The sequence below is a fragment of the Limanda limanda genome, chromosome 2, assembly GCF_963576545.1.
Source record: "Limanda limanda chromosome 2, fLimLim1.1, whole genome shotgun sequence".
Classification (NCBI taxonomy): Eukaryota; Metazoa; Chordata; class Actinopteri; order Pleuronectiformes; family Pleuronectidae; genus Limanda; species Limanda limanda.
In genome coordinates this window covers 7464674-7480558 of record NC_083637.1, presented here as the reverse complement: position 1 = coordinate 7480558, position 15885 = coordinate 7464674, and the positions used below count along the sequence as shown (strand labels likewise).

The 15885-nt window shown below is 42.0% G+C and overlaps 1 protein-coding gene across 2 annotated transcripts; it reads right to left on the bottom strand.

Moving 5' to 3' along the window:
• Nucleotides 1-16: 16 nt before the first annotated feature.
• sh2d3a (SH2 domain containing 3A) lies at nt 17-15747 on the bottom strand. 2 transcript variants are annotated; one of them, XM_061087782.1, is made up of 19 exons: nt 15658-15747; nt 15393-15528; nt 15113-15124; nt 13894-13955; nt 13627-13769; nt 7076-7115; nt 6777-6893; nt 6282-6425; nt 5398-5693; nt 5205-5290; nt 4555-4674; nt 4301-4464; nt 3995-4195; nt 3332-3493; nt 2905-3020; nt 1885-2056; nt 1674-1785; nt 1362-1547; nt 17-691 (listed from the first exon to the last, which is right to left on the bottom strand). In XM_061087782.1, the coding sequence occupies exons 1-19, from the start codon at nt 15745-15747 to the stop codon at nt 498-500; spliced, it is 2553 nt and encodes an 850-aa protein (XP_060943765.1). In that variant the 3' UTR covers nt 17-497. The 2 variants fall into 2 exon arrangements, with proteins under 2 accessions (XP_060943765.1, XP_060943757.1); XM_061087774.1 differs by lacking the exons at nt 13627-13769; nt 13894-13955; nt 15113-15124; nt 15393-15528; nt 15658-15747 and adding an exon at nt 7254-7274.
• Between the last annotated feature and the right edge of the window lie 138 nt (nt 15748-15885).

The window sequence follows — 15885 nt, the reverse complement described above, 5'->3', positions numbered from 1 at the left end:
TGAATCCGTGTTTTTTCTGTTTCTTGTCATTTATGGGAAATGCAACATGTAAAAATTGAAATATGACTAAAAGTAAACATTCATTTATTGCGTCATCTGTGAAAAAAAAGACTATTTCCAGTGTGGTTCCACAGAGCTGCAGTTCCTGAACTCAGTTTTAATAATGTCCGTGCTGTGTCCATTGGAGCCTCAAGTATCCGAGTGTCAGAAATGCATATTTGGAATAGTAAACAGATATTTTTGGGGTCAACAATGTCAGATTTCCTGCAAAAGGAAAATGGATCAAGCAAAGTCCTTTTCACAGTAAAGTCAGTCCACACAGTTATTATTTTTTTACAAAATTTGTCACATCTCAGCCAGTGAAGGAAAAAATAACTTCTCCCTTTACGTGTGTGTGTGACGTCAAAGGTCAGATCTTCACACAAAACACACACAGCATCTTTTTGTCTTTGGATGCTGATGTCCCCTTTCACCCAGTGAAGCAGGCGCCTGTGGGATCAGGTTAAAGTGTCGGGGTCTAGTGGAGTGATCTCCACGGGCTCCAGTTTATCCGAGAGAACACAGAGGATTTTGTCAAACTTCTCGTAGCGCTCCTCTCTGCCGGCGGTCGCCCCCGACAGACCCCAGAGCAGGCGCAGGGCGAACTCCGTCCGGAAAACCTCCAGCAGCTCGGGGACCGGCTCCCAGTCTCCTGGAGGAGCAGTGGGACAGACATGTGATGAGAGCAGACACAGGATGGAGTGTTCTACTTCCTGTCTGAGCGTGTTTATTTGACCTCATGCAAGAACAGATACACAGATTATTTTTTCTCATAACATAATATCAACTCTGCCTCTATCTACATGTGAATGGATTTAGGGTTTATGTTAATGAAATTAAATAAACTAAAATGAATAACTATATTAATTCATTAATCAATAGTGTAATCACTATATCTTAAATCTGAAGATTCAAAGTCATTCATGGTATCTTCAGTGGTTGTTTTGCATTTGTGAGTCCAGTTTCCTGTGTTAACTCCTAAAGATCATAAATATGTCATTATCAGAAGTCATACTTCAATTTCTGACTTGAGTTTTGAAAGCAGGAATTTAAACTCTGCTGTAGTGAACTTGATCTTTTTACTATTTCATAATTTTTCTCTAAATGAAACTTAATCTCAAAGGGAGTAGAAGAACATTTTGTTGTTGACAAGTGACTTCATAGCGAGCAGGTGACTTTCTCAATTTACGACCAGTTGGCACAGTTTGGTGCAAACACTCGTTGAGACAAGTCTCACGAAACAAAGACTTGGTTTCTAATATACTGTTACGATATTCCTGCCTGTGAAAAGAGAGGAAATTGTCCCTGGTGCATGTGTGTACCTGTGAGCAGAGCGTGTGCGTGCTTCTGATAGTCTTTTGCATGTAGTGCAGCGCTGCGAGCCGATTGGAGAACATCGAAGAGGAGCTCACAGCCCCTGTCGCTGTCCTCGACCGGGTCCTCGCCCTCCATCGTCATCAGCAGAGGAACCAGGTGTGGCACGGCGATCGGGCCCTGAACCACAGAGTCTACGGAAGAACATACGAGTCAATGCACGACATTATCTAGTTTAAAACAGCAAAATGTTTGGGGTAAAACCTAAACAAAAAGCCAAAGTTGTGTGATGTGTCTCTGTCTCAAACGTCACAACTCACCGTCTCCCTCGTTCAGCGAGTTCATGAAGGGCTTGAGTTTCTTCTCAAATAAGATGGCGCTCTCTGTGTGGTTCCTCCGCAGCCCTCGCCACGTCATCTCCAGGCGCTCGATCTACACATGAGCATACAGAGATATGTGTTAAAAGAAACTTCAGTCAGTTTCCACATGATTTGACATAAAAGAGGCATTTCTCCGTCATCATTTCACCACCTGAGGCATCTCCAGAGCCTTCATCACGGCAGAGAAGGAGTAAAGGTTGTGGGTGTGATCTTTCAGCGCCTGAGCCAATGAGATTAATTTATGTAACACAGTTGCCCTTTGGCTCACGGTTCCTGTGCAGCCCAGGATGTCCACTGCGACTCCCAGTGCGATTAGATGATGTCTAAAAGAACAGGAAAGACGGAGAACATGAGGATTTGGCTCGACTATGTTTTCAATAATGTGTTAGTAATGTTAGATAAAACCTTGGTTCCGGTTTCGAACTCTAAACACAAAACACCTGAGCCAACTTACAAAATACCAATATGAAGACAGGACAGATCCAGGATTTGTTTTTTCACATTGCAAGATGGTATTTTTCAGCCTTTTTGCTGATTTCTCAGGGTAAAAGAAATCAAGTTTAAGGAAAACAAATCCGGGTTATTTAGGAATTGCCTTTGTTTCTATGACGAAGGACAATTTTGTGTCGATCAAATTAAAAATCTGAATCTTGTGAATTTAAATATGGTTTCAAAGGGGGACTGTTGGGCCTTGAGTAATGCACAAGGTATTTTACTTGTGAACTATTGTGTACTCCAGACTTTTGTCTTGATGTTACCGGTCCCTTTGTGTTACCTGCTCTTTTCCTGCATTTGTTTTGATGAGCTGAAAACAATTTGTGACTCTAGTGGACAATAAAATTGGAATTTAATCTTTCCTATCATCCACAAATAAAGAGTTCCCTTCCTGTGACACTGATTCTGGATAAATGTGTCACTTTCAAATTGACTTTCTAATGAATTACGCACCAGAAATGAAATCCAATTTCCATTAATTGTTTTGAAGTTACACTGATAATCAGAGATGAATAACTTAAAACCTGTGGGACGAATAAAGAAAAGATATCTTAATAGCTTGACACAGTATTGAGGAACATTTTTTGTAAATTTGAGTGAAACGACCCTTCAAGATACAGCATTTATTAATCTATCACTGTATTTTAAGTGTTTAAAGGGTGTCAGCTGCACAAACCTTTCTAGCAGGTCCTGTCGTAGCTGGTGTCCGTGTGGCAGAGTGACCAGCTCCAGCCCCGACTCAACTCCCATGAGCCTCTTCTGCTCGTCCGTCACGCCAACGATCCGCGCTACCTGCATTATCACCACAATGAACGAGTAGTGGTCAGTCGGGTTTTACAGCCTGTTTATCAAAACTACTCTCAGTATCTGTTTGTGGAGTTTGCTGAAATCACAAAAGTATAAACCAGGGCAAATAAAAGTTTTTAGACTTTAAATTTGGGGGAAAATACTCTTTAACATTGAAGCTTGAGATGTCTGTTTGTTAAATAAGCTCCAACATGGCCGGGGCACAACAAATACAAAATAAAGTGTGTATTGATTCACAATATGTAATCCATTGTGTGTCTGTGTGTGTGTTTGTGTCTTGAAAGGCTGTATTGTACCTGGCAGTCGACGCTGAGGATGTGCAGAGCGGTGGTGTTGGCGTCGGAGCGGTTGAAGAGTTCTTTGAGCGACAGCAGGATGCTCGGCTCCAGAGGTCGGTTGTTCTCTGGTAACAGCAGCGACTCGAACTTATCCAACTGGAAACTTGACTCCGACTCAATCTGTGAAAGTGTTAATGACGTGACAGCATTAGTACACAACTGTCCTGAACACTGATTTCTCAACATCTTATTTTAGATTAGATTAGATTAGATTTCTTTATTTATCCACACAACGGGGAAATATACTTGTTACAGCAAAATAAGAGAAAAACAGAATTTAAATAACAGTGCCGAAGCAACAATAAAAAAGATCAAAATATATACACTACTAAACTACACATAATGAGAGTACAGAAACAAAAACAAAAACAACCTGCAAAACAGACACTGTGCAAAAGCAGGTACTGGGGAGAAAGTGGAAGGATGTAAGTGTTATTGTAATGAAAACAAAAATATTATAAGTAATATTGCAACAGTAGTGACCATGATACAGAAAAATAATTAAAAAGTAAGTGACCATAATATAAATAATACTACAAGATAGCATAATGGAAATATAAATATTGCAATGACCTCGTGACATTTATATTTGTATAATTTCAATAACTCATTAATACAAACATGTGGTCGTTCAAAATGCCAGTCCTCCCCTCCCTCTGCTGCCGTCTTCTGCAGCTCTCCGTCAAACAGTGGCTGTGGCGATTCCTCGTCCTTCTGGGCCTCCAGGAAGCCGAAGGAAGTTTCTGTGAGGCGGGCGCGGCTCTGCCACTTCTCCTCCGCACGTAGTCTGTCCACGTGGCCTTTACTTTGGGACAGTGGCACCTTGACACAACAGCAAGGGTATGAACTCTCAGTGGAGGATTTACAGTCGACATCACTTTCCCAAATAGAAACAAAGGCAAATTATAAAAAAAAGGGTTTTCCTACCTGGATGACCAGCTCAGTGTATAAAGCAGAATAGTCTTCGTCCGAGTCTGAGGGTGGAGGTGGAGGAGGCGTAGCGTTGGCAAAGACAGTGGAGAATCGATGAGGTTTGGGAGGAGCTCGGGGGTGCAGCTGTCCGTCTGAGCCCCGTAAAGTGACACCACCACCTGCAGCCACAGAGAGGGGGGGGGACTATGAGTGTGAGTGGTGTACCTGACGCAGAATAAGGATGCACGTGTGCTTGTGTCGCATCGTACCCGGATGGGACGGGCGTGTGTTTCGTGGTCGGGGGCTCAGCAGAGGTTCGCTGCCGGTGCGAAACACAGGGGAGATGGGGGCGGGGTGGTGGTCCTCTGACTGAGTGGTCTGTGGAACACCTGCAGAAGAGTAACAGCAGCCAGGTTACAAATAAAGCACAGAGTTGTAAAGCTCCCAGTCACTCTCGGCTCTAGAGGAGACGTAAACTGCTGCTATTCAGGTTCATCGTTTAAATTTGGGTTAATACTCGAAAGGGTTTAATCCTCTTATGTTAAGAAAACTCATCACTTTCCTCAAACTGTCCATTGCTGCAGCTCCTCTTTTCAGCCTCTGTCTGAAACTCTCAGTCTAAGCTCCTGTCTCTTTAAGGCCCCCCTCCTGATAAAGCCCAGTCTGCTCTGATTGGCCAGCCGGCATATTCTGTTGTGATTGGTCAACTGCTTCCACTGGATGTAGGAAGGGTCGTCCTCAGCTATTGCTTTACTTTGCTTTCTTAGGGGGACTTTAGCCAGTCATTTAAACTTTCTCCTCACAGCCCGACCACCACTGGATTTTTGAGGCTGATACTAACATAACTGACTACGAGTTGAATATGTTAATGATCTATCGGCCAATATTTTCAAAATGTGATTTTCACTGAATAACGTACCAGTTCGCAGGTTGCTGTCGGACTGGGCCGACTGAAGAAAAGGCTTCCGTCCCACATTCTCTAGGTTCGCAGGCTGACTTCCTGTCCTGCAACACAAAATAAAGTTCATGAGCCATGAATTCATTTATATGTATTTGTTTCAAGACGTGTGATTCATCATTATGCGTGTGTTCGTGCAGTGCACTCCTCCCACCTTAACAGAGGATTGATGAGATGCAGTGTGTCGGCATGCGTGGAGCTGAAACTGCGTCTTTTGTTGGGTTCACTGTTCTTCTCGCGCCCGGCACCTCTGCTGCTGCCGCTGATGCTTTGGTCGTCCGCGTTCTGCTCATTGATGACACGCAAAGGAAGCGTCCGCGTGATTGGCTGAAAGATCACCGCGCCCGAGGCCTGGGAGATGGGCCGCCGGCCGCCCACATAGAACCGGATCAGAGCGGGAACATTGTCAAAGCGATCCTCCTCGAACTGGAACAGCTCCCGAGCGTAGCCCTGTCACACAGATGGAGGCACACACACACACACACACACACACACACACACACACACACACACACACACACACACACACACACACACACACACACACACACACACACACACACACACACACACACACACACACACACACACACACACACACTGAATATCAAGCAGGGACTTTAAGGAAAAATCTATATGTTCAGCCCTTTGGAGACGAGCAAGGTTAAGGTTAGGGTTGTAGCTTAAAACCACAGTAATTTAAGAAAAAGGAACAAAAAGTCCATATCACACGATATTGTGTGAGTGTGTTTTTGGAACATATACTTAAAATATGGATCAATGGCAGAGATTACATTTCAGGAGGGATTCCAGGAGTTTTTTTTACTTCACATTCATAATTAACGACATTCTTCCCAGCCAGGTCAGAGCACAGGAATAGAAACAGGCCAGACTAAAACCTGGGTTAGAAGTGCTGACGAATATCTTTGTTCAGACAAGTAAAATGGAATCTAACGTAAAAGTTTCTGATGTTGGGTCGTATTTAGCTTATCGATCATCCATCTTTATATTCAGCCTATGGGACACATACGAACTCACCTGTTTGGGGCGAAGAACCACTCGTATGATCTTAAAGTGCATCGGCCCGTTCTTCCAAAGGCAGCTCAGAACATAGTCGCCGGGGGAGGAGCTCGAGTCCCGGACCAGGAAGTCTCCGTCCCTCCCAAACAGAGACTCTGCAGCCTGGAAACGAGGGAGCAGGATAACAGGGTGAGCTGTGTATAACTTAAAATGTAGGGCTGGGCAAGTTAACTCGTTTTAATCAAGTTAACTCAAGTGATGAGTTAACTCCATTGTTTATCCGCCAATTATTTTCTTTTTTCCTGTTCTGCAGCAGTCAGCAACAGACTTTCACAAAATAAAAGCCTGACTTTCACAATAAAAAATCAAACCTGAGTTGCGAGATAAAATAATTAATCGAGTTAACTCATTACTTGAGTTAACTCGATTGAAACGAGTTAACTTGCCCAGCCCTATTAAAATGTTTGAATTAAGTGTAAATGCAGTGAGAATAGCACGTGGTCCATTGAGCACCTCTCGGGTCAGTTGTCCATGGAACCACGCATGGCTCCTCAGGTCCTCGGCGCTGAGCTTCAACTCCTCCTCCAGCTCCTTCTTCAACGAGTCCATCTCTCTCCGACCACCGAAAACCTGCAGAACACACACACACACAGACACACACACACACACACAAAGAGCAGCCAAGCAGAGAACATAGTTACACTGCATGTTTTCTGTGCTGACATTTTGTACTAGTTTGGCTATTGAGGGTATACAATATGCAGGAAAAAGAGCAGGTGAGAGTGGGACAGGTCGTTTGTTGAACCTCTCACCTTCAGCTGGCTGAAGTATGCACTGACACTCCTCCGCTTGCTGGAAAACAAGAGAGAACTAAATTAATCCCAGGGGAGCTGCAGATGATGGTGTCATGTTTTTCCTCTGTACGTGACGGCACAAGGACAGGAGACCACCGCCAAGGTCTGCGTCTGTCGTTAACACCACACAACTGACTTTTAATAGCCGGCCTCTTTTTTCCTTCTTCCTTCCTCCCTGAGCCTCCAGCTTCCTGCCTCTGTAAACACGAGGAAAACACACGCACAGCTCAGAGCTCAGCAACAGAGCTGAGCTCAATAACTCCCACAGAGATGTGAAGGCTGCTCCTTTGCCTTCCTTTGACCCTCAATATTACTGTTGACATCCATGGAAACTAAATACACACATTCTGTGCTTGTACACGAGTATATCAGGTACTGATTGGACTTATTCACTCCAGTAGGTCAGATCTTCAATAAGATAAGTTGTCTGCTTATTAAGGTTAGAATATTCAGGTTGGGTTGAGACTGTTTTAGAAAGGAAGTGATTACATGTTATTTGGAGGCTGCAGTTTGTGTATAGTTTATATTAAACTCCTCTACAAGAGACCAACCGATGAATAAAAATCACACAGGCACATCTGTAATGACATTTGTGTTTCAAGATATGTGCCGATACAAGCGCTTTTATTTCACTGAATAAAAAGTACACATGTTTATACATAAAAATGCTTAGATACATGTACATTTCTACATGAAAATTGTTTATCGATAAACTTATAATTAGAATTTTGAGTATTATACTTCGTTCTTGAAACGTTACTGGTAAATTGTAATATAAGAGACTTTTATACTTTTATACAAGTCTAACATCAGTGGAACCAATCTAATAAATGCAAACCACCTGTATGTTTTTAACATCAGAATGTCACGTCCCACACGGTTGTTAAAACTATGAAACTCACAGAAAAAGGGACGTGACCTTAATGTGCTCATTAGTCCGGAAGCTGCAGCCGTGCTCACTGACCCAGGACCTGGAGAGGGTCGACTTCTCACACTTTGATTATTGGGTTTTACAACCAACATTAACACGAGTCTAACCTTTCTTTTAAAATTTTTCTGGGTTATTTGATAAATAATTGGGTCTTTAAAATTGTGAAAAATGTCCACTACAGTCTCCTACAGCTCAAGGTTGTATCTGAACTACTATGTCTGGCGAGCAGATAAAGAACGTAAAGATGAGAAGCTCATAACGGGTCATGTGAAACCAGCCTATTAAAAACTGTACTGCATTATATTGACACGTGCCTCCAATTGTTTGTCCAAACTCATTGATAAACACTCAGTTTGCAGTTTATTAGGAACACCTAGCCAATCTTACTGCAGTCTTATTCTGCAGTACAGCAATAAATCCCAACTGCAGGCTATAATGTCCAGTTTGGTGCTTGTATTATTTTGTCCACTACATTTATCAAAAAGGAAAAACCAACACCTCTTGCAAAATTGCAAAGTTCAAGTGCAGAACAAGCTACATCCTTCAAAATGATCACTCAGCCGAATCAACAGCTTTTGACAATTGAATTAAATAATAAAATCAATCAACTGGCACTCAGTGGAGCACTTAACTCCACCAAGGCTGAGCAGTCTTACACATGATTGCTCTGAGAGTAGAGATATAAAAGAAAAAGAAGAGGCATGAATAATTTATTTGTCATATAACATAGTTAAAGATAGAAAAGATTCCAAGATTTACGCCTCAATCTGCATCTACACTAAAACTGAATGGGTTCTCCTCAGGCTCAGGCCCTATCCCTCCGAAAAGTCGGGTGGAAATTCGGAAATCAAGTAGTTTTTATAATCATAATCTACAAATAAACAAGTTAACCAACCAAGAACAGCCCTTAGTAGAGCACAAACCTTCACCAAGGCCCAACAGTCCCCTAGAGACCAGTCGAGCTGAACCCAATGTCATATACTCATAAATATCAGTCCCCTTACTTCCTGTGAAATCACCATCGCAATGTTAAATAAAAAATGATTTGCACGGATATTTGGAGGACTTCTCTTTTGACCCAGGGTCTCATCCTTCTCCCAACTTTCATGGATATACGTTCAGTAGTTTTTTTTGGCGCAATCCTGCAGAAAATCAAACCAATCGACAAGTGGGCAAAAGCATAACTTCCATTCAAGCCTAATAAACCTTCTAGCTTTCATGGCTTGGATTTATTACAGGACTGTTGACTGCATTTCTTTTGGCTACCTAATAAACTGCCAGTGCCAATGGGGAGTTCGTTTGATATCCTAAGCAAAATAAAACATAAATGACCACGTTTCGAGTTGAATTTGATTGTCGGACACTTGGATGACACCACAGGAGCAGTAAGGAGGCATTAAACATTTCTTTTTTCTGTTGTAATTGAAAGTTTGAAGAATTGGTCACCATTTACTTCACTTGTATTGTAACCCTGAGACTCCAGAAGTGTCCTGAGGACTCAAACCCTCCATCGGCACAGAGGTGAGCAGGTAATGAGTGGGATTTCACTTCTCTTGTGAACTATCCCTTTAAAGTTAAGAAGGAGAACCTGATAAAAAAGAGATGGTGGCAGCTGCACAGGACTCGGGGGTCCCAGCACAGACACACAGGACCGACACACTGACCACAGACAGTCCACAGACAGACCACAGACAGATCACAGGCAGACAGACCACAGGCAGATCACAGACAGACCACAGACAGATCACAGACAGACCACAGACAGATCACAGGCAGACAGACCACAGGCAGATCACAGACAGACCACAGACAGATCACAGACAGATCACAGGCAGACAGACCACAGACAGATCACAGACACACTGACCACAGACAGACCACAGACATTTCACAGACACACTGACCACAGACAGATCACAGACACACTGACCACAGACAGATCACAGACACACTGACCACAGACAGTCCAAAGACAGGCCACAGAGAGATCACAAGCAGACAGACCACAGACAGATCACAGACACACTGACCACAGACAGTCCAAAGACAGACCACAGACAGATCACAGACACACTGACCACAGACAGATCACAGACACACTGACCACAGACAGATCACAGACAGTCCAAAGACAGACCACAGACAGACCACAGACAGACCACAGACAGATCACAGATCACAGACAGATCACAGACAGATCCCAGGTGGGGTTAGCTCCGAGCTAAGAGGAGCTACCTCCTGTGTGAGGGGCGTTGGCTCCCCCAGAGGAATCACCTGTGCTGCAGAGACACTGTTGTGAAATATCACCTGAAAAAACACAACTTAGCTTCTCACAAACTCGTTCCACACTTTAAACATTCGAGCTAAAGGTTCAAAAGTTTCCTGACACGTGCGTCAAAAGTCCAGGAAGTCATCGAGAAGTGACACTTTGAGGATTTGTTCAGATTTGTTTGAGAGTTCCAAAGCAGCAGGAGCGAGATCATAGAGAAGTGGATACAAAGTATCGAGACAAGATCTCGCGTTGGTTCGAGTCCGGCTCGGTCCTACCTGTGTGTGTCCGCCTCAGCGCCGCGCCGCCTCCGACATGTGTCAAGGTTTGTGGTCCAAAAACTACAACTACACAACAACAACAACAACAACAACAACCGACGGAGCTTCACCTCTCCGGTGCTCTCTCTCTCTCTCCCCCCTCTCAACCCTCCTCCTCCTCCTCTTCTGCGATCAAACAAGCTCCAACAAGCCCGGGTTCTCCTCCTCCTCCTCCTCCTCCTCCGCCTGCTCCTCAGCTGAAACACCCGCTATCTGACTCACATTCCTGGGATACCGACACATCACCTGGCCGCAGGACGAGTGGCTGCACGGAGGTATGTGATGGTAAATCACTGTCTGCAAACTCCAGCTGTCTCTGTTACCTACACATATTTGTATAAAATATGGGTTTATGTTGTGTTATGTATCAGGTAATTGTAAAAAAAAATACTATCAGTAAATGTTTGCGTTCAAACAATGAATCACTGAGAAAGAAAGGGAGTGGTTTTATATCCTAAATAAGTTATTTGTCATTAATTATAGATGTTAAAAGATTCCAGGATGCAGATCTTCATCTGTATCTGAAGCCAAAAATGAAAAGGTTCTTCCTAGAATCATGTGGTTTGGATTTGTTCTCTTCAGTCTGGGCTCTGATTGTCTTTATTATCAATACATCTGACAGTTATTTATTATAATGATGTATGGATTTGAATATATTGTATAATGTATCAGGTAAATGTAAAAAATACTAGCAAATATGCACATCTTAGTCTAGTAAAGGATTTCATTAATATCAGCAAATGTTTGGGTTCAAGCAATGAATCACTCAGAAAGAAAGGAAGTGGTTTTATAACCTAAATAAGTTATTTATCATTAATTATAGATGTTAAAAGATTCCAGGATCCAGATCTTAATCTGTATCTGAAGCCAAAAATGAAAAGGTTCTTCCCAGAATCATGTGGTTTGGATTTGTTCTCTTCAATCTGGGTTCCGATTGTCTTTATTATCAACACATCTGACAGTTATTTATTATAATAACGTATTGATTTGTATAATGTATCAGGTAAATGTAAAAAATAGTAGTAAATATTCACATCTGAGACCAGTAAATGATTTCATTAATGTCAGTAAATGTTTGGGTTCAGGCAATGAATCACTGAGAAAGAAAGGAAGTTGTTTTATAACCTAAATAAGTTATATATCATTAATTATAGATGTTAAAAGATTCCAGGATCCAGATCTTCATCTGTATCTGCATCCAGAAATGAAAAGGTTCTTCACAGAATCATGTGGTTTGGATTTGTTCTCTTCAATCCATCAATACATCTGACAATTAGTTCCTATAATAAGTTATTGATTTGTTTATATTGTGTTATGTATCAGGTAAATGTAAATTAAACATGTATTTCCACAGTATATTTAGATTACTGTCTGACCTCCAGTCTAAAACACACATATGTTAAGTTTACTATCAGAAAATACAAATATTCAGATTAAGATTAAAGGATAGGATAAGATGCAATATTAAATAAGCAAGAGTAAGTAATAACTAATATGCAATACTTAAATGTAAGGATAATAATACTTAAGTGTAGAGAATATAAAATATGAATGCAAATCTAATATATACAATAGTAATATGTGCAGTGTGAGAATATGTAGAGTGACTGGACAGAATGAATATTGCACAGTTAAGAGTTAAACCAGGAGTTGCTGCTGGAGGAAGGAACGAGCTGCGATACCTCTCCTCCAGACACTCAGGATGAATCAGTCACATCTGATTCCAGTAAATGATCTCATTCTTAACTCATAAAAGAAGGGGAAATCAAAAAGGAAGTGGTTTTATAACTTCATTAGGATATGAATCATAAGGTATAGTTGATAAAAGATTCCCATGATCCACACCTTTACCAGTATCTGCACCAGAATTGAACAGGTCCCTTCAGGTTCCTCTGCCACGTCCGCCGGAAATTCAGTTTCGTAATTTTTGGCACAATCATACTAACAAACAAACCAAGAATAGCACACAGGGGGGTTCATCCCTTCCCAGGGGGGATAGGGGTGAAAACATAACCACCCTATAGGGAATTATCAAAAAAGTTATCTGCCATTCTTCCTTTTATGTTATATATTAAACTAATACCTTGTTAAAACAAGATATTTGAGGACTTGTGCTTTTACAAAAGTATGATGGATAATTTTGTACATTTTAAAATTTAAACCATTAGTGGAAGAAGTAATCGGAAAGCCAAAGAAAGTTAATTTTTAACGCCATAAACAATGGTTGTGAAAGTGGAAGTTCTCCCTATATTTGAAATTCTCTGTTTACATTAAATGACCATGCAGGTGGGTCCGGCTTTATTTGCTTAGATTATGAAACAGTCACCTTTGAAACTTCTGCGGCCGCCTCACAACAATAGAAGTGAGTTTGTGCTCCCTACAACACTGAGAAGTTACAGCTGTGATTCTCTTTATTCAGACTTTTGTCCTTAGTTCCTGTAAAAGCTGTTCACAGTGAGGTCTGCAGTTCATTCAGAGTAACTGGAATGTGGTTTGTTGAAAGACAAGTTTCTGTAAATGTTTGCAGGACCTGAAACTGAACCCCCAGTCCCTCTCACTTTATTCTGAGGTGGGAAATCTTACATGTGTGTATCTCAGACCAAAACTAAATCAACACAAAGCCAAAACCATTGACGTCTCCCTGGAGTGGCCAAAACTTCCCGAGGTGTGCTGTTTATATTGTTAGTCACCAGAAAGCTGCTGTGTTCCTCATTGATGAAAGTACAAAGTAAGATCCTGATGTTTCATTTTAATAAAAGTTTTTCTCTCATTAGCTCTCAGCCTATTCACAGTTCAAACGACTGCTACACCTACTTCAGCTCATATAGTCTGACAGATTTTACAAGGCCCTAGTTAATTATTCGCCAAACATGAGTGGACTCTCTGGAGAAATTGGATCTCTCTCTCTCTCTTTCTCTCACACACACATGGCTGCTATCTAACACTTTCACAGACACACACTCAACACACACACAGGGGGTCAGCTTACCTGCTTTTGCTGTCCCTCTCACTGATCTGAGCGTTGTCCTCATTCAGCGGGCGGAGCTGCGAGCAGGAGGCGGACAGGCGGTGCTTCTTGTCGGCACGTTGGAGGCGGGGTAGAACACTGTGACGGAAAAGATCCTTCCCCGGCTTCACCTGCGGGACAAGCCAGAGAACAATATAGTGCGGCTGCCAGAGCTGAAGCTTGCATTGTCCAAAAAGGGAAAGGGAAATTGTGCTCTGAGGGGATCAGGTGTCTCCTCCGAGGTCTCACCAGGTCCATGGACGATCCCAGGGAGTACTTTCTGCTCACCCTGCGCTCCCGGACCTGCACAGCTGAGGGGATAGATGTAAAGAAATAGCTCAATGTTATGGACATATGTTTACATGCTTTACTATGATGAAACAAAGAAGATATAACATGTTCACCTGTGAGCTTTATAGGTTCAGGTAGATTTTATTACTTCAGGAAAGAGCCTCATTATCTCATGAAGCGTAGCCGAACCAATCACAAAGAAAACAGCCCAAATAAATAATAATGAGAGCAATGTTTTGACCTAATAAACTTGTCAAGCTGAGCATGCGTATCTCAACCATGATCTGCATATAAAGATGGACGACATGACAGCTCCAAAAAGTGAAGCCAAAACAGCTAAATTACCCCGTGGTGGCTGGCTGCAGTAATGTCAAAAACCTGATCCCCTCCATGTTGGTGGATGGGATGGAAAAATGGGTTGTGATTGGTTCCAAAATCCCGTTACCAGAACAAGATGGCAACGTCCCTTATATTTTGGCCTAATTTTTGCACAGTGGCTGGAAGTGAAGTGTAGACGTCCATCTTTATTTACGTTGTTTTCCATAGGGACACGTCAGTACAAGATGAAATGTTAACGCATGATCAAAAGATGAGATATTATCTTTTGGCTTTGTTCAGAAACATCAATACATATAAAAATATTTTAGTTCTACATCTTAAATGAGCTTAGATCCAAAATGAGCCTCTGCTGTAGATAAAAGTATGTAGTGATTGGGTGATATGATTAAAATCCATATCATAATATTGAATTTCCTATACCACATGAGTGTGTATCATCGAGATGGAAAGATGACATTCAACATATATTTAAATTTAAAAAATAAGGTTTAGTGGAAACATATGCCTTTTCTAGAAGGAACATATTAAGTATTCCTAAAGTAAGATGGCAAAATAAATGACTTTGGTATTGCTACCAATATTTATGTTACACCATACCCAGCCCTGAATATAAATAAACTATATATTATGGGATTGCAAATAAATCCCATAAACGAGCTCGTCCTCCAAGGAGTAGAAGTTTCTCCTGCTCTCTGTGCAGTGCTGATTTATGCCCACACATAACATTTGCTGTGTGGTAATTTGAATAAACATAAACAGCCTTAGAATCACGAAATGTGCAGTAAAAGCAAAAAAATGAAATATTGAAAGGATGAAAACTATGGTCCCTCCTCCAGACAGCACCCCCACCCCCACTAAGATGAAGTAAACAAAGCATGACCTGCTTTAGGGCTCCTTTCTGCTGATATTGTATTTTGCTTCTACATATTTCTGAGGAATTTTTCAATTGCATGAACACAAACAAAAAGTGAGCTCTCTGCAGCTCAGGGGCCTGGATGTTGGATTTGACTGCTTGGTAATCCAGCCTCGCACGTGACACAGAATTATATGATCGATACGACAAACTATTCACAAAATAAAGTTATGTCTGTGGCTGGTGTGTGCATGCATGTGTGGCTGGTGTGTGTGTGTGTCACCAGAGCACGGGTCCAGTCTCTGTCTGTGTCTTAAAAGCTGGTTGATGATGGTTTCTCGGTGTGTGGCATCCTCGACCCCTGCTTCCCTCAGCTCTACGTCAGTTACATTCATCAAACCCTGCAGAGAAACAGGGAGAGCAGAGGATTGAGAGGCTCTGAGGGTTGTGAGGATAGAAGCGCAGGACAAATGAAGGAGATATTGACTACACTACACACAAGCACAAGAAGATTTTAAACTTTCACGTACCTCAAGACCATAGTATTCACTTTCTAGCGTCTTGGTGTACTGGGGCAGGCCGATCTGTCTCAGCCACCAGGCGATGGAGCGATTATTCATGTCTGAACAGCAAAGGGAGAAGAATCACAGATCACAGATCACATACCAGCACAGATGCAAACTCTCTCACACACACATGCTTGTACATGTTTTTTGTGCACAAAGTTTTTGAGAAAAGTACAATTGAAAGAGAAGTCA